General features: G+C 49.7%; 1 protein-coding gene across 1 annotated transcript; it reads right to left on the reverse strand.

Moving 5' to 3' along the window:
- Positions 1–6534: 6534 nt before the first annotated feature.
- LOC140913527 (prostaglandin D2 receptor) lies at positions 6535–18496 on the reverse strand. Its single transcript, XM_073350136.2, has 2 exons — positions 16821–18496; positions 6535–8321 (listed from the first exon to the last, which is right to left on the reverse strand). Exons 1-2 carry the CDS (start codon positions 17640–17642, stop codon positions 8124–8126), a joined length of 1020 nt encoding a protein of 339 aa, XP_073206237.1. The 5' UTR covers positions 17643–18496; the 3' UTR covers positions 6535–8123.
- Between the last annotated feature and the right edge of the window lie 1734 nt (positions 18497–20230).

Below are 20230 nucleotides of genomic sequence, written 5' to 3' on the forward strand. Positions count from 1 at the left end.
CTGCGGGTGACCATTCCCACCCTCTTGGCTAGCTTCACATGATTGGCCAAGTCTTCCCCCAACAGCATGGGGATGGGATAATCATCATAGACTGAAAAAGTCCACGTTCCTGACCAGCCCTTGTACTGGACCGGCAACTTGGCTGTAGGCAAGTCAAAAGAGTTTGATTTGAAGGGTTGAATTGTCACTTGGATCCCTGGGTCAATCAAATTGGGGTCCACTAAGGAAGCATGGATAGCCGACACTTGTGCTCCAGTGTCCCTCCACGTGCTGACCTGCTTCCCGCCCACACTCACAGTTTCCCTCTGCTCTGAGGGTATCTGGGAGGTATCTGGGCCTGAGGACCTTTGGCGTGATTCCGGTGCAATGAACTGTAATCTGTTGGGGTTCATGGGGCAGTTGGCCTTTACATGCCCTGGCTCGTTACATTTAAAACGTCGTCCAGCTGACGGGTCACTGGGGCAAGGTGGGTTGCGGGAGAACGGTGTAGGCAGAACGATAAGGTGTCTGGAGTGTTCCTTGGGGTGTAGTTGGGGCCTTGGGCTGCCCCCGATAGTAGGGTGTGGTCTGAGGTTGTATCTTCTGGTATCCGCTCCAACTGCGACCACTTTTTTTCTTTTCTGCCACCTCCACCCATTTGGCTCCAATCTCCCCCGCCTCGATTACAGTTTTGGGCTTCCCATCTAGGATGTATCTTTCTATTTCCTCAGGAACACCCTCTAAGAACAGCTCCATTTGAATTAGGAAGGGCAAATCTTCTGGAGAGTTAACACTTGCTCCTGATATCCAGGCATCCCATTGTTTCACAATGTGGTAGGCATGTCGGGAAAATGACACGTCTGGTTTCCACCTTAGGGCTCTGAACCGCCGACGGGAATGCTCAGGTGTTAGCCCCATTCTGACTCTCACCTTGGTTTTAAACAGTTCATACTTGTTCATGTGTTCCTTAGGCATTTCAGCCACCACCTCAGCTAAGGGTCCACTGAGCTGCGGCCTCAGCTCTACCATGTATTGGTCTGTAGAGATGCTGTACCCAAGGCAGGCCCTTTCGAAGTTTTCTTAGAAGGCCTTGGTATCATCGCCTGCCTTGTAGGTGGGGAACTTCCTGGGATGTGAAGCGGTACCTGGAGAAGGATTGCTAGGGTTTGTTGGTATATTCTGTTGAGCCTTTGCCTTCTCCATCTCCAGTGCATGCTTCCTCTCTTTTTCCTTCTCCTCCAGTTCTTTTTCCCTTGCCTCCATAGCTCTCCTGTGGGCAGCCTCTAGGGCTTTTTCTGCGTCTTTTGCTGCCTCCATTCTGGTTAACTCCAGTGTGTGTTGTGCCTTGGTTTCTGTCATCGTAGCCTCTCTGTTTTTAACTAACTTTACACTCGAGAGTTAGAAAGAAAACCACAAAACAAACAAAGAAACAAAAAAAAAACCTGGCTTGTAAAATTTTGCTGTGCTGTAACCTGACACCTATGTTCTCTGATAGCTATTCTCAGCCTACAGAAAAACCCTTTTAAAAACCACCTCTGTCTCCAGGCAAATAGACAGAAAAAGCCTCTGGGTGCTCTTAGCTAAAAAAAACCACCTCTTCAGATCTGTGAAAAACTTGTGAATTTCCCTACAGGAGGTTAACTACCCTGCCTTTAGGTAGAGAAAACTCCAGCTCAGAAAAGAAAGATCCCTTTGTTATGCCTGCTGCTCCGTCCCCACAGGCAGAGACACAGAATTTACAGCTGCAATCCTCTTTTAAAATCCTGCTGTGCTTCTGGTTCAAAATGATCCCTCCCCTCTGCCACCATGACAAGGTTCCTTCCCCACTCTGAACTCTAGGGTACGGATGTGGGGACCTGCATGAAAGACCCCCTACACTTTTTCTTAGCAGCTTAGGTTAAAAACTTCCCCAAGGTACAAACTTTGCCTTGTCCTTGGACCCTATGCTGCCACCACCAAGCGTGTCAAACAAAGAACAGGGAAAGAGCCCACTTGGAGACGTCTTCCCCCCCAAAATATCCCCCCAAGTCCTACACCCCCTTTCCTGGGGAAGGCTTGATAAAAATCCTCACCAATTTGTACAGGTGAACACAGACCCAAACCCTTGGATCTTAAGAACAATGAAAAATCAATCAGGATCTTAAAAGAAGAATTTTAATTAAAGAAAAGGTAAAAGAATCACCTCTGTAAAATCAGGATGGTAACTACCTTACAGGGTAATCAGATTCGAAACATAGAGAACCCCTCTAGGCAAAACTTTAAGTTACAAAAAGACACAAAAACAGGAATATCCATTCCATCCAGCACAGCCTATTTTACCAGCCATTGAACAAAAGAAAATCTAACTCATTTCTAGATAGATTACTTACTAACTTTTTACAGGAGTTCTGAGCTGCATTCCTGATCTGTTCCCAGCAAAAGCATCACACACACAGCCAGACCCTTTGTTCCCCCCCCCCTCCAGCTTTTGAAAGTATCTTGTCTCCTCATTGGTCATTTTGGTCAGGTGCCAGCGAGGTTATCCTAGCTTCTTAACCCTTTACAGGTGGAAGGGTTTTGCCTCTGGCCAGGAGGGATTTCATAGCCCTGTGGACAGGAAGGTGGTTACCCTTCCCTTGATATGTATGACACATCTCCACTCCAACCCTGAAACTGAAACAACTGGATGCTCACTGGTACTGTTACTTCACAGCTGCATGCGGAGTACAGAAACAGACACAGGGATTGCTCTTGACGGGTCTCACTGTTTCTCTTCTCAAAGAGGGCCTGATCCAAAGCCCACTGAAATCTCACTTACTTCAGCAAGCTTTAGTTCAGACCCTGTATGTACTGACGGCCTCTGGCCCTTGAATCTTCTTGCACTGGTACTAAAATACAGCCGGGGCATGCAGGGTTTAATAGACCCATGGGGAACACCCAGGCAGGCCTTACACTACAAGTGTGCAGGCACCTAGTTCATCGTTTACCATCTGTGCCATTTAATAATTGCCACTCTGATTTTTCCCAAGTTTTGGGTAGTTAAAAGGTGCCCTGACCTGAAACTCTGTGCCCCAGAATTCAAGCTAGACTGGAGTTTTATGGCTGATAACTAAGGCTGCAATTCTGTCACGGAGGTCACGGATTCCGTTGACTTTCCACAACCACTACTGGAGTGGCCCCAGGGCCAGCTGCACCGGCCACTGCTGGTCCTGGGGAGCACCCCAACAGTAGCTGGTGCGGCTGGCCCTGGGGACCACCCGAGCAGCAGCAATCCCAGGTGCAGCCAGAGCAGCGGCCCCATGGGATGCCCTGGAGGCCATCGGGAGAACGGTCTCCAGGGGCCTCGGAGCAGCAGGCCACCGGGGGCAGTCAGCCCCCTCTGCTGGAGTAGGGCCCCCCCCCCCCAGAGCACTAGGGCCCAGGAGCAGAGATTTAGTAATGTTTTTTTATAGTAAAAGTGATGGACAGGTCATGGGCAATAAACAAAAATTCACAGCCAATGACCCGTCCGTGATTTTTACTATAAGTACCCATGACTAGAACTTAGCCTTGCAGATACCCTCTGGTAGTAAAAAGAAAAGGAGGACTTGTGACACCTTAGAGACTAACAAATTTATTTGAGCATAAGCTTTCGTGAGCTACAGCTCACTTCATCGGATGCACCCGATGAAGTGAGCTGTAGCTCATGAAAGCTTATGCTCAAATAAATATGTTAGTCTCTAAGATGCCACAAGTCCTCCTTTTCCTTTTGCGAATACAGACTAACACGGCTGCTACTCTGAAACCTCTGGTAGTAGGCATTTATAAATAAAGGGCTGACCTAGCTAGGACAGGATTTTGTTCACATCAATAGAATCTACATTTTTAGAGCATCTTGTAGCAGGAAAGACTGCACCCCCGCGTGCCTTACAAACCCTTCCTACTGATCACAATATTTATTGCTGTACAGAGGCCCACGGATTTCAATGAAACTATAAACACTATACTTGAGGGGGTTGCAGGATCCACTCCTATTTCACCAATTGGTTAAATGCTGCCACCTCTAGGACAGAATGCGAGACAACATTCAGAAAGACGAGTGATTTTAGGAATGAGTTACAACAGAACAGAGATGAGGACTCATATGTCCAATTAAAATGCCCCTCGAGCTTCAATGCACACAAAAAAACCTCACTGACTTCAGTAGGAGTTTTGTCTGTGGCAGGATGGCAGTTTCTGGCCCACTTAAGTATCCTTGGAGCTTTTACAATAAAACAAACTCATCGTGAATAACCGCAAGCATGTATCTGAACAAATGATTAACAGTTTCAATATAGGGATAAAACCACAAGCAAGAGAAGCATGCAGTTCCAAAGCCATTCAGCAATCGCAAGGGGTTTTAGGCTTGCTTGAAAACGAACTATTTTAAGGCAGCCAAAATTGGAAATTGTTCCAAATTCTCTGACGGGGTGCCTGAAGAGCTGCCTCAGAGCACCTCAATTGGATCAGCCCCTCCAGGCAAGATAGGCAGGGGGGATGCCTCGTTTGTGAATCCCGACAGGCCTAGCCGTGACTTGTATATCAGCACTTAGGCAGCTGGGTGCGTGCCCACCCGCAGAGTTTTAGGGGACTTTGTCGACAGGAACATAGGGGGTTAGGCCACAGCTGAGCTGGGGGATTTGATGATCGAAATTTTGGACTTAGGCAGCTAAAGTAGCAGGTAGGTGCCTAAATCCCTTTGTAGACCTAGCCCTCATTCCCTTTGTGCCTCAGTTCCCCATCTGTAAAATGGGCATCTTAGCACTGGCCTACCTCACAAGGGTGAATACATGACACTGTAAAGCACTCAGAGCCTAGGGTGATAGGGGCCATCTAAACACCTGAGATAGACAGAGGCCCCTAACTCCATACTTCTGCACCTAAATAAAGAGCCAGGTTTTCAAATGGGCTCAGCACCTCCAGGTCCCAGTGAAGTCAGTTAGGTGGTGGGTGCCCAGCACCTCTGAAAACCAGCCGGTTTATTTCGGTGTCTAAATCTGGATGTAGGGACCAAGCCTTACCTTAGCACCCCAAGTTTGAAAATGCTGGCCTAAGTTTACACGCCTGCTTTTAAAGACGTCCCACAGGTAGGGCCCTACCAATTGCATGGCCGTGAAAGACATGTCACGGACCATGAACTAAGCCCTTCCCCAGGAAATTTGATGTCCCCTGTGCTGCTGGGAGCACCCCAGCTGGGGGCTCCTATCTGCAATTCCCGGCTGAGCTGGGGAGGGACAGGACGTGTCCTTCCCCTGCACGGCCACTCTTGGGGAGAGATCCGATCCACTTCTGGGTGCCTTTTGGATTGGAACCCCCCAGGGTTACAACACTGTGACATTTCAGATGTAAGCATCTGAAAACCTGAAACTGACCAATTAAAAAACTCTCTGGCCATGACATTGATCAAAATGGACCGTGAATTTGGTAGGGCCCTACTCATAGGTCTTTGAGTACCTCTGGTTTGTGTCTAACACCACACAAGCACAGGAAGGAAAATGCCAGATCACTGAGTGACCCATCTACTCCAGTATCATGATTCTGGCAATGGCTTTTATCAGACACATCAGAGGAAAATACAAAACCCCGCAGTGTACAATTAACAGATAATTGGTCCATTGGAGAAGCTTGTTCCTAATTCCAGGCAGTTTAGTAGTTGGCAGATCCCGCGAAGCAAAATGGTTTATATCCCTTATCTAATGTAACTGTGGATGTATTTCCTTTAATCATTTCTAATTCCGCTAGGGCTCCCCATCTCTATTCTGGGGCCCTGGTTCAGCATTTACTCAGAGGGAAAAGTACCACCTGAAGAGGGCTTGTCTACAACAGTGTTTCCTGACCCGCCAGTGTGGTGCGGGTATGTTCTAGATGGGTCACCACCAGGGCTGGATTATCCCATCACTGGGCCCTAGACAAACATAGACTTTCTTCCGGCCCGGGGTGGAGGGGAGGCCCCGGAAGTCTCCTACTGAAAGGCAAGCCAAGAGCAATCTTTCGTAGACTGTGGGAATGTGACAAGTCTTCCCCAGCTTGATGTAAAACAGCAACATCAAGTTTCTTCCCTTAAGGTGCAAAGTTTCACAATAAATATTTGCACAGGTTTCTTCCTTGTAAAAACTCTCACTCCAGCCCAGATACAGCAGAATAAATATCACGTGATACCACAATAAACCTGACTAGCCAAGTAAACACGGATCGAAACACACCTTTCACCAGACAGGTACCACGATAATACTTGCATGGTCTCATATTCTACATATTCCTGTAAGGTGGTTTCTGTCTTTGATACATGTATGTAACTTGAATCAGCATTAATGGCAGTTATACATGTAGTGTGGGAGGAAACTAAACCCCAGTTTAAATGACCATTTTGTCCCCACAGCTGCTCCCATTTTGGGCATTTTCTCATAAACTTGCTGCTTCTTTTAAGCACACAAGAAAGGCCAGACTGGGTCAGACCAAAGGTTGATCTACCTCAGTATCCTGTCTTCCGACAGCAGCCAATGCCCGGTGCTTCAGAGGGAATGAACAGAACAGGGAATCGTCAAGTGATTTTGCCATACAGATATTATTCAAATAATTGCAGCGAGCCAACTAGCTATTGGACTGACATGACCCTAACTTGTCAGCGTTGTACAATACCTTGGGGAGGGCCCCTTTAAAATGCATCAGATAAGAACAATCATTCCCAGACTGGTCGCATAAACTTCCATTGTTAAAGCAAAAGATCAGTGATGTTTGTTTACCAAACAACGGAAATCATGAACAAGGTATAAATCTCAGTGCTGGCTAAAGAATAATTTATTGAACAAACCATACAATGCAACAGGATGTTGCTTTCTAAGATACATTTTTTAGCCCTTGTTTGTCCCCAATGAATAGTTAAAGCACTTGAATGACTGTAGCATATAAATGTAAATGCATTACTCCACTGCAAGCCTGTTTACTGTCTTAAGACCCAACCTGACAAAGATTTACTCCCCTGCATAACTTTATTCACGGACTACTCAGAAGAGTAAAGTTACACCCGTGGGTAGATCTCTGCAGGTTCCCTTCGGGCCGTGTCCTGCAGTAGTTCTGCACACAGAACCCCCCTTATCTCTAACACCAGAAAGAGTTCTCTGTGCAAATCTAGGGCAGGGCTTGTCTTCACTGCAGAGCGTTACCTACCAGCCCCAGCGAGAGCCGTCACGCTGCAGAACAACGAGGAGTGTGGCATCACTCCAGCACCACCGAGCCTTTGTATTAGCAACACAAAATAGCTTAATCCCCACCGCATTACTAGCTTGAATGGGAGCAGCAGTGGAGGGTCAGGCCACCCAGCCCTGCCTAGCCAGCTAGCTCGTGTTTGAGCACTCAGGCTAGAGGTTTCTGTGTGCGCGTGGAGTTGAGTTCGGGGCTGCCCTCGAGTTATACCTGGAGCTGACTCTACAATGAAGACAAGCCCACTGAATCATTGCTGCTGGGTCTGATGCTGTAGGTACTGTGCATTTGATACCATCTGGCTACTGGATGACGAGATAGATTTATTGGGGTGGGGAGGCAGCTACATGACACTGTGCACTGCTTTGATTTATTTGCAAAAGGAAGAGTTTTATTTTCCCTTATCAGACTTTGGTGACTCCTGATTTAGGCTTTGATCCTCTCAGCAGATCCCTGTGAGTAGACGCGTCTGTCCGCCGGCAGCCTGCTGAAATCAATGGGAAACCCCCAAAGGCAACAGGGCCCACCCACGCAGTGTGGCTTGCCGGATCGGGGCCATACTCAGAGAGCAGCACTTGATACCACAAACTTGATTTTTACCAAGTTCTCTGGGAAGCAGAGCGCTGTCACTTCATGAGATTCACTGTTACTCACATGGCCACAAACTTTCAGTTCCAGTCTGTAACAGGAAAGGCAAAAATGCAATAACGGAGGAATGCCTCTTCTCTGTACATGTCCACAGCAGAACGGCTAAGGCCCTTGACCTTCCCCGGAATACATTTCTGTATTTTCTTACCGTGTTTATAGCAGATCCACCGATCCACAACATTTGGCATCATTAGTGAGATCGGTTTGATTAGGTAAACAATTCCTGGAACAATATTCCTTCGAGTCGAGTTACCAAAGATAGCAGAATGCTCTTCACCGCGGCAGCTTCGGTGTCGAGGTCATAGAAGCCGAGGCGTTGTGGCTTTTTTAGAGTTCAGTCTTCTGCAAACCCTATGAAGGAACTTGCGAAAAACTGATGTCCTGAAAATGATGAACACCCAGGGGTCCACAATGGAATTCACAGATAGAAACCTCAGGGCCGTAAGGTCTGCCTTTTCATTAAAGTCAGCGGCAAAGGCTCCGACATAAGCCCGGACCTGTTTTAAATAAAAAGATCTAATTATAAAACCTAACAGCTGAGCTCTGGCAATAAAGTACAGCACTTCGTAAATGACTTCAGTAAGCTCCCTACATTCAGTCATCATACTCGACGGCTTTTCTGCACTGAATCAGCACACGGCTCATTCTGAGATTGCGCTCTGCTTAGATCGACATCAAGCTTAACTAAAACCAACTGAGCAGGCAGATGGATCAGTCAGTAAACAATCTGGGATCAGGCAACAAAACAGTAGTTTCTGTGCACATAATTACACTTCATGGGACAGATCCTCAGTTGGTGATGGGGCGATGCCCATTGGTGCCAATTGAAGATCTGGTCCTATACGTTTTAATTGTTTAACAACTTACAAGCTCAGCAAGTGGTATGCAGGTGAGCACAGTAGTGCTCAGCGGAATATAGTGAAGGCATGCAGGGCTAGCTTTGAAGGCTAACACAGACGGGTTTTGATAAACTGAATGTCTCATGAGGAAAACGGCCTCATTTTGATCTCCGTTGCACATGACTGGTGCCACTGAACTCAATGGCATTGGACTGGCATGAGATAAGAAGGGGGCCCGTATTTCTGGCTGTGCGTTGGCTACTAATCAATGCCCCCATTCAATCTCGATTCCAGGCCCTCGAGTTGCAGGGCTTGGATGTCATTAGCAGACGTGCAGATCTGAGAGGATGGTTTTGCCATTCCGACATGAATGCATTTTTGTGCCAGATAAAGGACATGTAAAGCCTTCTTCCTAAGATGGAAATAAACTGGTTTCTCCAAACTATCTGTGCCTCAGTGTCCCCGGGCTAGATCCTCAGCTGGGCTGAGCTGGGGAGGGCAAGGTGGATCTAAACAACCTTTGCATTCCTCTGATCCTGGCACCGCCAGGAAACAAAATAGTCCCCGGCATAACTAAAGCAACTTTAAGGAAAGCTCCGGGTAACAGCCGCTGGGAGCAGTCCCCTAAGGAGAGCTCCTCTGCCCAAGGATCAGGCAGCGTGCTGTGTGCTCTGACACCTGCCCCACGTGGGTGAGGGGAGTGGGTGACGTGCAGTCAGCTACACTCGCTTTATACCACCCTGGGATTTCCCGGTATCAGGGATCCCCAGCAGTGCAGTGCAAAGAAGCTGGGACAGAGTGTCTGGAAACAGGGCTGCTGCAGAGCCAGTCTCTGGGCAACCTAACGAGTGCAGCTGGCCTCCAGCCCGGGGCCTCATTGGCCACCATGAGTGTGGGAAGAGTCAGCTGACCAGCTCTTAAGCCCGGCAGTAGCTGCATCTCACCATCTACTCAAAGCATTTGATTTGCCCATGGCTTTGACAGCACCTGTCCCTGCCTTGGTTCATTCCAGGTAACCTGGTTCTGATCCCTGCTTTTGGCACTGACCACCTGGGCTCGGCCTGACTCCTGCTCTGTCTCCTAGGTACAATCAGGGCTTAATTTGTGCCAGGGCACGTGAAGGCTAATCCCCTGCACCTCTAGTCTTGGCAGATCATAGCCCCGGCACCTCTGGGCTTGCTGCATCAGTTAGGAATCTCTAACAGCTGGACATGACTGCCACATCCCAGTCCTGTGACACAGGGGCTGAGGATGTGAACTAGACTTCATCTGTCTCAAACACAGGGGATAATAGCGCCCAAATTTGTGAAGACGTAAATGCTGGAATGAAAGGTATGATGGCCCTGATTCTCCTTTCACTTTACACTCACGTAACTCTCTTAACGTCAGTCAAGTTAATTGTGATTTAGTTTCCCCCTGGTGGGCAAGGAGGACCAGGCCCGCTCTCTGTGAAACGTTAACTACTGGGGAAGCAAATGTGTAAGGAACAATTGAGCGTTTGCAAACACGGCAGATCATAGGGACACATTGCAGCTGGGAAGGAAACAGCCTCCTTTCTGATGCAGCACAAAGCGAAGTCTACGTAGGGGCAAAACCTGAGCTCAGGAATTAGGTCACTGGAATTAGGACTGGAGAATCCTCTGACAAATGGAATTGCTCATGGATCAGGAAATCCCATCACTGGTTGCATTAAACAGCAAGGTGAGGTCCCAATCCTGCAAACCCTTAGGCAAGGGAAATAAGGAGGAAGAGCTAGCAGGTGAATCATAGAATCTCAGGGTTGGAAGGGACCTCAGGAGGTCATCTAGTCCCACCCCCTGCTCAAAGCAGGACCAATCCCCAATTTTTACCCCAGATCCCTAAATGGCCCCCTCAAGGATTGAACTCACAACCCTGGGTTTTTAGCAGGCCAACGCTCAAACCACTGAGCTATCCCTCCCCCCAAGAAAATCATAGAATCCAAGGGTTGGAAGGGACCTCAGGAGGTCATCTAGTCCAACCCCCTGCTCTGCAGACAACTACTGGTCTGTGGGTGAACCCCCTGAGAACGTTTTTGAGGGAAGAGAGAAAAACCTTGGAAAGGGGGCCTTAAACTTTGCTTGTGGGCCCGACTTAGCATTAATCCTTTCTAGGCTACATGACAGTGCTTGTAGAAACACTTGGTGCAAGAGTTCAATGATCTCTTTCCGCATCTCCATCATTAAGGTACATTTATCGTACCAATAAACCAATCCAGTGATGTGTACTGTTGAAAGAATTCATAACTATGCTTCTTGGGTCAGAGTTAAGGCTGGATTCATTTCTTCCCCCCCTGATGTATAAAATGTTATGTCATCTTTGGTCTGCTTCTGTGGCATGCAACAGCCTTCTGGGCAGGTAGCAGCTAAAATAGCTTTTTGAATTTTGATCGTTGCAAAATACCTGGTGCAAGACAGTGGCAGAATGGAGACGGCAAAAAGCCCAAATGTTGTACTGCCTCCAATCTAGGGATTGGAAAAAACGTTAGGGCAAAAATCTCAGAGAGATGACGGGCAGTCGGTGAGACTTTTTAATTCCTACATAAATGAACATGTTGGACCTGATTCTCCTCTCATTGACATGGGTGTAAATCAGGAGTAACTCCACTGAAAACAATGGAACAACACTGGTGGAAAACTGGTGTGAAAGAAAAATGAGGCCTATTATTTTGAGACTTTCCTTTAATGCACCTATTCCATAACCATAAATGTGCTTGTTTTTACACGCAGTGGTGTCGTAGCCATGTTGGTCCCAGGATATTCGAGAGACAAGGGGGATGGGAGGACATCTTTGACTGGACCAACTTCTGCTGGCAAGAGAGAGATGCTTTCGAGCTGACACACCACTCTTTTTCAGGTGTGTGTAGCTGGAAAGCTTGTCTTTCTCACCGACAGAAGTTGGTCCAACAACAGATATCACCTCACCCACCTTGCCCCTGGTTTTTTTTACAGTAACTGAAGATTTGCAACCTTGAATGATTTGAAACTTAAATGTTGCTTTAAAAAAAACACACACCATTTTAACTATGAAGTCATCATCTCCATAAAATACCGGTTTTTGCACAATATTTAGTATGATGATAATTCTTGTGTGGTAAGAGTGCCCCCTTGTGGACACAGTAATGTATCACCTTTGAGTTCCATTATGGTCTTAGGGCTTGTCTACAAAGTAGAATTGTGCTGGACTAGGTATTCCTAAATTGCTCCATGTGTATGTAGACAAACCCTCAGTCACCTCAGAGTAAATCCTGGATAACTCTATTGACTTTGTTGGATTTATGCAGAGTTTTTGGTGGCATAAATGTGATCAGAATCGGGTAGAATTGGATTGGAGGCTAGCAACTTAGTCTAAGGACAGATTTTTAAAGGCATTTGGATGCAGAGAAGCACCTAGTAAGATTTTTCAAAGGTGCCTAGCTCCCACGGAGAGTTAGGTGCCTAATGGTAGAGAGGGGGCCTAAATATCTTTAAAGTCTGGTGTCATTTTGTTTTACTTTGCAGAGGGTAGTGTAGAAGGGATACACAGAAGGGGATTCGATTCTAAAAAAGCCTTCTAACCCTGTGGTTCTATGATTCGAAGTACTTAGACTGGAAATTCTTTGGGCGGAGACTGTCTTTTTATTCTGTGTTTGTGCACCTAGCACATTTGTGGACCCCGGCCCATGACTAGAGCTCCTAGGAACGACCTCAAAACAAAGAAATAATAATAATGGAAAGGGGGTGAAGAAAACTGAAACACGTGTAAACACATGAGCCTACGCGCTCCCAAAAGTGCTTCTTTGGCTTAGTTTTGGTACGTGGCGTTGACTTTCCCTTGTAAATTTAAGAATCACTATTTATGTGAAATTTATTATTCTCATTTATGAGAATGCCCACTTTTTACTTTCACTAGATTCAGGTTTATGCTCTATTTCTTTAGTCACCGTCCATATTGAAGGAGAGATTATGTGCAGCTCAGGGGCTTTATCTTCTTTGCCCAGAGACTGCTAAACCTTCTCTGACAACTTTAACTTGGATCCAGGGGTCATAACGAAAAGAAAAGAAATGTTTCTTCCCCTTTGCAATGCACAGGTATTTTAAAAACAAAACTCCTGAATTCTCTTACAAGATCCTTATCCCACCTGTATTATTCAGCTGGAACATTACCAGTAGGTCTCTGTGCAACATCACATTGTATATTTGTCTCCTTTTCTAAAAAAGGGTAGGAAAGTCCATATACAAATACAGCACTTAACCAATGTTTATTGTCTTGGAGAACCACTACAAATTTACCTATTAAAAACTCCACTGAAAGGGTTTCCCATTAGCGGGCTAACACAAGACCACAAAAGCAGTGACATTTACAATTAGGGTCTAACAACACACAGACACACTGATAAGGAGATAGGGCATTCTGCATCGGCTTTGGAAGATCCTCAACTGTGTGTTTTCTTCCTTTTGTGGTTTTAGCAGACCTTTAACGGTCTTTGTTTTGTGTTGAGTCCATTTCAATTTTATAGGTTAAAAACATTTGGTGCATACAATGAATCTGAAAAGAGAACTGAGGAATGTGATACCCAGGCTATGAAATATTTGTCCTATTTACTGTATCCACCGTGTACTGGAGGTGCAGCTTATTCACTTCTGAACGTGAAATATAAAAGCTGGTCTCGGCTGATTAACAGCTTTGTCAATGGGGTATATGCTTTTGGATGCCTCTTTATGTTGCCCCAGCTGTTTGTGAATTATAAGATGACACCAGTTGTGATACTCGGTCTGAACTTGCACAGGAGTATATGGCCAAAAAATATATTAACTTTTTGGCTGATTAAAAAAATGATTATGCATGATAGTGACAACCCATTCTCCCAAGCACAATGCTCCTGTTGTTTTTAAAATAATGGTTCCCTTCAAAACCTGTAGTGCGGAACAAAAGAGCTAATGCTTACCTGCAAAATCATACTTTAAAAAACCCAAACCATTAAACCTCTCTGAGCTAAAAAGGGGTGATGGGGTGGGAGGTGGGTGAAGCCTACTAAAGGTATAAAATCTACCAGATTGTATTTCCAAACACATAAAACCTTCTCAAATTGTGCATGTGGTTTGTTTCTTTGGTGTCTTTTCCTCCAAATTCAGCCCCTAAGTCTCTCCTTGTGGTTAAAATCTCACATTTGATTAGTTTTGATTTTGTAGCTGTAAATCACTGACAAAGGAATTCTGAATATTGAGATGTCCTTAACGGCACTAATGGGCACCACTAAAGTAATTGCATTTTGATTTAATGGCTTTTTTCCCTCCAAACCATACTTTCATATATACAACAGTGTTAAGATATGTGCCGGATCTGGATGAGATAGGTAACTGAATTAAGCCAGTTTTCAGAGTATTTTCACATTTACACAAGTGAAGCTGTGGAAAGAAAATAAGGGCTTGATCGTTTATTAAATCCATATGATCCTGAGTAGTAACCCTACTCATATGAATAACGCCAGAAGAAAAGCCATACTGGGTCAGACCAATGGTCCATCTAGCCAGGGCTGCCCAGAGGATTCAGGCGGCCTGGGGTCTTCGGCGGCAGGGGTCCTTCCACGCCGGGTCTTCGGGGCACTTCACCGAAGACATGGAGCGGAAGGACCCCCGCCTCCGAATTGCCGCCGAAGACCCGGAGGGGAAGAAGCCGCAGTGGGTCCTTCACTCCGGGTGTATTCGGCGGCACTGAAGGACCCTCCCTGCCACCAAAAACTCTCGTGGGGGCCCCTGAAAACTCTCATGGGGGCAGGGGCCTGGGGCAAATTGCCCCACTTGCCCCCCCTCTGGGCGGCCCTGATCTAGCACAGTATGCTGTCTTCCAACAGTGGCCTGTGCCAGATGCTTCAGAAGGAATGAACAGAACAGGGCAACTTCTTGAGTGATCCATCCCCTGTCATCTAGCCCCAGCTTCTGGCAGTCAGAGGTTTAGGAACACCCAGAACATGAACACCCCATTGCACCCCATGGGAGTACTCACACAAGTAACCTAATGCATAACTATTTGCAGGAATAGTTCTTAAATTAGCACAGCCCACTTTCTTCTGTGAAATGCTCTATGTTAATATGAAATTCAGAGTGTTATCCAGTGCTGGAGACATGTCTCAATGGATAATGTTTTAGAGAGAAAAGGACATGAAAACCTCCCTCGCATAAGAAATCGGGGCATGTGAGGAGAACGTGGGTAAGATTTGAGTGATCTGTGGAAGGTGAATGATGCTTCATTGAAGGTTTAAGATTTTTCACAATGTTAATACATTGGACACGTGCCTGAACGGACTTGGGTCTCCTTTAAACTGTGGGTACGGGTGGAAAAGTGACTCTGAAATACACAAACACTGGTGTTTCTTGTTGGCTGATGGCCAGGAACTTTGTAGTAAACGTCTCAGTGTACTCATCAAAGTAGGATCTTCCTGGGGTTTAGCACAAAACCTCACTGATCGTAAGTCAAGTTGCCTTGTTTGTACTTCATACGCCATCCACAACAGTGTGACTCTGGAATCAAAAGCTTTTGCTGTCAGCTTTGTTGACAGCGCCTGAGAAAAAAATGCAGCTTGCAAGCGTTGCTGTCATGGATCTGTAACACTGTAAACATGTGGTTATTTTTAATAACTGTCTCAGTAGAGAAAGCAAGCCACTGACTTACAGTCTGCGGTTGTAATAACCATGACACAGTGTAATTTGCAAGGGGTTCACCTCCTTACTTGTCCCTTGGTTTATGAGTAAACGGAGGGCTTCTTAGTCGATTCAAGCAGGCGAGACATGGAGCTTACAGAGTAAATAGAGCAAGGAGGTGTCATTTTTAGGGTCACTGTGAGAGCATACCCACAGTTTAAGAGGAGACTCTACTTGGGCACCTTGGGGTGCCCATGTCACTTTTTTTTCCCCTTTCTTTGTTTGCTCTTAAAAAGTTTTTAGTGCCGGTGGAAAGGTGCTGGATTGCTCCCCCAGAAAAGGCTCAGCATGGACTGCAGAGCTGAGAGGGTGGGTCAGTGTCCCTGTCCACTCAGTCCTTGGTATCTCCGCAGAGGCTGTCAGCAGGAGTGCCAAAGGACAGACTCGGTCCACCCACCCATTTCAGGTTGCAGGGAGCTACCCAATTAACCCCTCCTCCGTCACTGCTGCCCTGGTCAGCTTTCAACAGCATCCAGAGCCTTCCGCTGTTTTATCAGCCCATGTGCCTCTGTCCATCCTCCACACCCAAGAACAGTACCCTGGAAGTTATCAGTTCCAGAAGTCTGGTAGTGACAGAAAGTTACCCACATCCTTTTAGTTAGAGCTACTGGGCCTTTATCTGCACTCACGCCATTGCCTTCATTCACTGCAGCAAACATATGTACAGGGGGTTCACCCCACTCATCCTGACCACCCCTAACACTGGGACAGTGGTGCTAAGTTTTCGGCCTCATTTTGCCCTCCTGAAGATGTAAAGGGGGCAGAGGAATCAGGATGGGAAATCCCAGCCATTAACATCAGCGGGGAGAGGATTTCACTCGCTAGCTTTGATCCCCTTTGTATGGATGTGGGGGGCAAACCGCTTACCCACCAGCGTAGTTCCTTTGACTTCACTGGGCTCGCACAGGCTAATAAAGTGGCCCAGTGTTGGCAGGATTGGTGTGTCCCAAAACCCGGTTTTCCTGGCTGCACGTGAAAGCCGACGCTCCAAAGGCCCCCTGGAAATAGGGCCGCTTCACAACTGATGTCAGGGTCGATGTGATTTTAAACCCTGGGTACAGAATACACCCTCTGAGAGGACACCCTCCCCGTGGGGGGAGAGTCAGGAGTGCAGTGGACCCCCTGAATGGGGCATAGCGCCCCAGCCCTCCCCTTTGCCTGGCACCCTTAGAAGCACCAACCCGGCTGCCCAGTGCTTCCAGGCGAGGGCCAGGGGTGAAGCCGCCCAGGGGACAAGCCAGCTTCTAGCAAGGAGGGTGTAAGGCTATACTGGGGCGAGGGGGATGTTACTCCGGCCAGACCCAAAGCCCGCCGATTGAAGTCAGGGGGAAGACGGCCCTCGGGATCAGGGCGGCCCCCAGTTACGGTGGGGCGCTTGGGCCCCCCTGCAGGATCGGGACCTTGCACAAGCATCGCCCCAGCGCCCTCTCTCCCCCCCCCCCCCCCCGCTGCTACTCACGATGAGGGGCAGGGAGCAGACGGTGAAGAGGACGGTCATGAGGCCCAGCAGGACGAGGTGATCCCGCTCCTCCATGCGCGGCGCGGCGGGGGCCCGGCCGGCGGGCGGGCCGCTGCGGCGGTGGGGCCGGCGGGCCATGCGGTAGAGGCTGCGCATGCTGGCCAGGTTGCAGAGCCCGATGGCCAGCCCCAGCGCGCCCAGCAGGCTGGCGTAGAGCACGGAGTAGCCCCGCGCCGGGGCGGCGCCGCCGGCCATGCGGATGAAGCACCAGGTGCCCGGGCAGTACTGCACGGTGGCGCCGACGCCCAGCAGCGGCAGGGCGCAGAAGAGGGCGCACAGGGCGGCGGCGGCCGGGGCCAGCAGGGCGGCGGCCCGGCGGCGCGGCAGGCGGCGCCGGTAGAAGTAGGGGTGGGCCAGCGAGAGCCAGCACTCCAGGGCCATGGCCAGCAGCAGCAGCGTGGGCGCCAGCCCGAAGAAGGCCATGAGGAAGGCGAAGAGCTGGCAGAGGCGGCCCGGCGGGCCCCCGGCGGCGGCCCCCGCCGGCCACAGCTCGCTCAGGCTCCGGTTGCGGGCGTAGGCCACCAGCACCATGGGGCTGAGCAGGCATTTGCCCAGCAGGTCGGTGACCGCCAGCGCGCTCACCAGCAGGTAGAAGGCGGAGGCCGGCGGGGGCCGCCCGCGCCGCAGCCGCCGCTGGCCCAGCAGGAAGAGGGCGAGCAGGTTCCCCAGCAGCCCGGCGCCGAAGAGCAGCGAGCTGGGCAGCGCCGACTCGCCGCCCTCGAGGGCGCGGCTGCTCCGGCAGCGGTAGCCGTCGGCTTCCATGGGGAGCGAGAGAGGAGCCCGGCGGGGCGGCGGCGGGACAAGAGCCCAGCCGGCCGGGGCGCTGGCCCCCCGGGGATTAGCGGGGAGGAGGGTCCGGGAGCTCGGCCCGCTCGGGGAGGGGAAAGGGAGAGCCCGGCCCTGCGGGCGGGGGAGGGAGGTGCCGGCTGGCCGGGTGTGTGGGGGAGCGGGGCTGCCCGCCGTCTGGGGGCGGGTGGGGGCCAGACACGCTGCCGGCGCGGGAGGGTGTCCGGGAACCCGACGGGGCGGCCAGGGGCAGCCTCGGAGGGAGCCCCGGGCAGCGGCCGGGCTCCTTCGCGGGGCTCAGACCCGCCCGGGAGGCTGCTGCGGGCGAGCAACGGGGCCCGGTCTCTGTGGGTCGCTCTGCCCCGGCTCGTTTGTCTCCTCGAGCGACGGGACCCGCCCGGCGGGGCCAGCCCCGGCGACAGCAGCCTGCTGCCCCTGCCGACACAGGGCGAGGTCCGGCGGGAAACCCCAGCGAAAACTCCGGGAGGTCCATGGGAGGCTTAACCAGCCCTCGCTGCTATGGCCCGATGCAGCCCCCCCGCCTGAGCCGCTTTGCCTGCGCTTGCCCGGTGCCCGGCTTTACCCGGCTGTCTGCGATGTCTCCCGAGCAGCTCGGAGGACCGGGGCTGTGCGGTGGGGTTACGCTAGGCAGAGAATCAGTCCTCCGCCCGAGCAGCCTGCGTGCACGGCTGTCACCTCCGGGGAAGGTTTCGCTCTCTTGACACTCGCTTGCCTGTGACTTCAGCTTCCTCTTCCCCCCAGCTCGCTGCTCGAGCCTGTGCGGTTTGCAAATGTTTCGGTCTCGTTTTGAAGAGCGCACGGCATCGTGCCGAAGCGCTGGAGGAAGCCACTCGCCCCCAGGGAGGAAAGTTCCCGACTGGCAAGTTAAGAGGGTGCGGGGGCCAGCCTGTGGGTTTCTGTTTCACGCCACCTTTCCCCAGGCTTGGGATGCAATTGACGTTTTGGCCCTTGTGGTCGCAGAGAGAAACTCCTGAATGGGAACTGATGCACTGATAAAAAGAACAGGAGGACTTGTGGCACCTTAGAGACTAACAATTTTATGGGAGCATAAGCTTTCCTGGGCTACAGCCCACTTCATCGGATGCATGCACTGATGTCTCCCAGAGTCTGCGGAAAGACAGCTCCTGTGCCTCCCCTGCTGCGCAGAGCTTTGCCAAGGAGGAGCTGTGTGAAATTCGTAGAATCATAGAAGATTAGGGGTGGAAGAGACCTTAGGAGATCATGGAGGCCAACCCCCTGCTCAAAGCAGGACCAATCCGCAACTAAATCATCCCAGCCAAGGCTTTGTCAAGCCGGGCCTTAAAAACCTCTAAGGAAGGAGATTCCACCACCTCCCTAGGTAACGCATTCCAGTGCTTCACCACCCTCTAGTGAAAAAGTTTTTCCTAATATCCAACCTAGACCTCCCCCACTGCAACTTGAGACCATTGCTCCTTGATCTGTCATCTGCCACCACTGAGAACAGCCGAGCTCCATCTTCACGTGAAGTAGTTGAAGGCAGCTGTCAAATCCCCCCTCACTCTTCTCTTCTGCAGACTAAATAACCCCAATTCCCTCAGCCTCTCCTCGTAAATCGTGTGCCCCAGCCCCCTAATCATTGTGCCCTCTGCTGGACTCTCAAATTTGTCCACATCCTTTCCTGTAGTGGGGGGCCCAAAAATGGACGCAATACTTCAGATGTGGCCTCACCGGTGCCGAACAGAGGTGAATAATCACTTCCCTCAATCTTCTGGCATTGCTCCTACTAATGCAGTCCAATATGCCGTTAGCCTTCTTGGCAACAAGGGCACACTGTTGACTCATATCTGGCTTCTCATCCACTGTAATCCCTAGGTCCTTCTCTGCAGATCTGCTGCTTAGCCAGTCAGTCCCCAGTCTGTAGCAGTGCATGGGATTCTTCCGTCCTAAGTGCAGAACTCTGCACTTGACCTTGTTGAACCTCATCAGATTTCTTTTGGCCCAATCCTCCAATTTGTCTAGGTCACTCTGGACCCTATCCCTACCCTCCAGTATATCTACCTCTCCCCCCACCTTAGTGTCATCTGAAAACTTGCTGAGGGTGCAATCCACACCATCCTCCAGATAATTAATAAAGATTTTGAACAAAACTGGCCCCAGGACCGACTCCTGGGGCACTCTGCTTGATACTGGCTGCCAACCAGACATGGAGCCGTTGATCACAACCCCCACTGAGGCCGACGATCTAGCCAACTTTCTATCCACCTTATAGTCCATTCATCCAATCCATACTTTTTTAACTCGGCTGCTCAGTTTCACAGCAGCAGTTGAGCACCTGTAGGTGACCGAGCAAGGGGCAAGATTAATTTACGTTTCCATGCTGGAATGGAGGCAACAAGGAAGCTACCCTCGAGAGAGGACCCAAAAGCATCAGGAGGCTGGAAGAGCCCTCTCCCCACCTTTGCAGCAAATAGATCAATGGAAGGGCTAGAGAAGACATCCCCTCCTCCAGCAGCCAACAGGGGTCTGGTTTGGGCTGGGACGAGAGAGAAAACTTCTTTCAGCTAATGGTGGACAAAGATCCC

Source organism: Lepidochelys kempii, chromosome 6, assembly GCF_965140285.1.
Source record: "Lepidochelys kempii isolate rLepKem1 chromosome 6, rLepKem1.hap1, whole genome shotgun sequence".
In the NCBI taxonomy this organism is placed as follows: Eukaryota; Metazoa; Chordata; order Testudines; family Cheloniidae; genus Lepidochelys; species Lepidochelys kempii.

Bases quoted from the DNA above. Each gene is read 5' to 3' on its own strand.
- LOC140913527 (XM_073350136.2), bottom strand. From the start codon at position 17,642: ATGGAAGCCGACGGCTACCGCTGCCGGAGCAGCCGCGCCCTCGAGGGC. The intron at 8,322-16,820 runs GTGAGTAGCAGC...TATTTAAAACAG, and splicing joins TCTGCTCCCTGCCCCTCATC to GTCCGGGCTTATGTCGGAGC.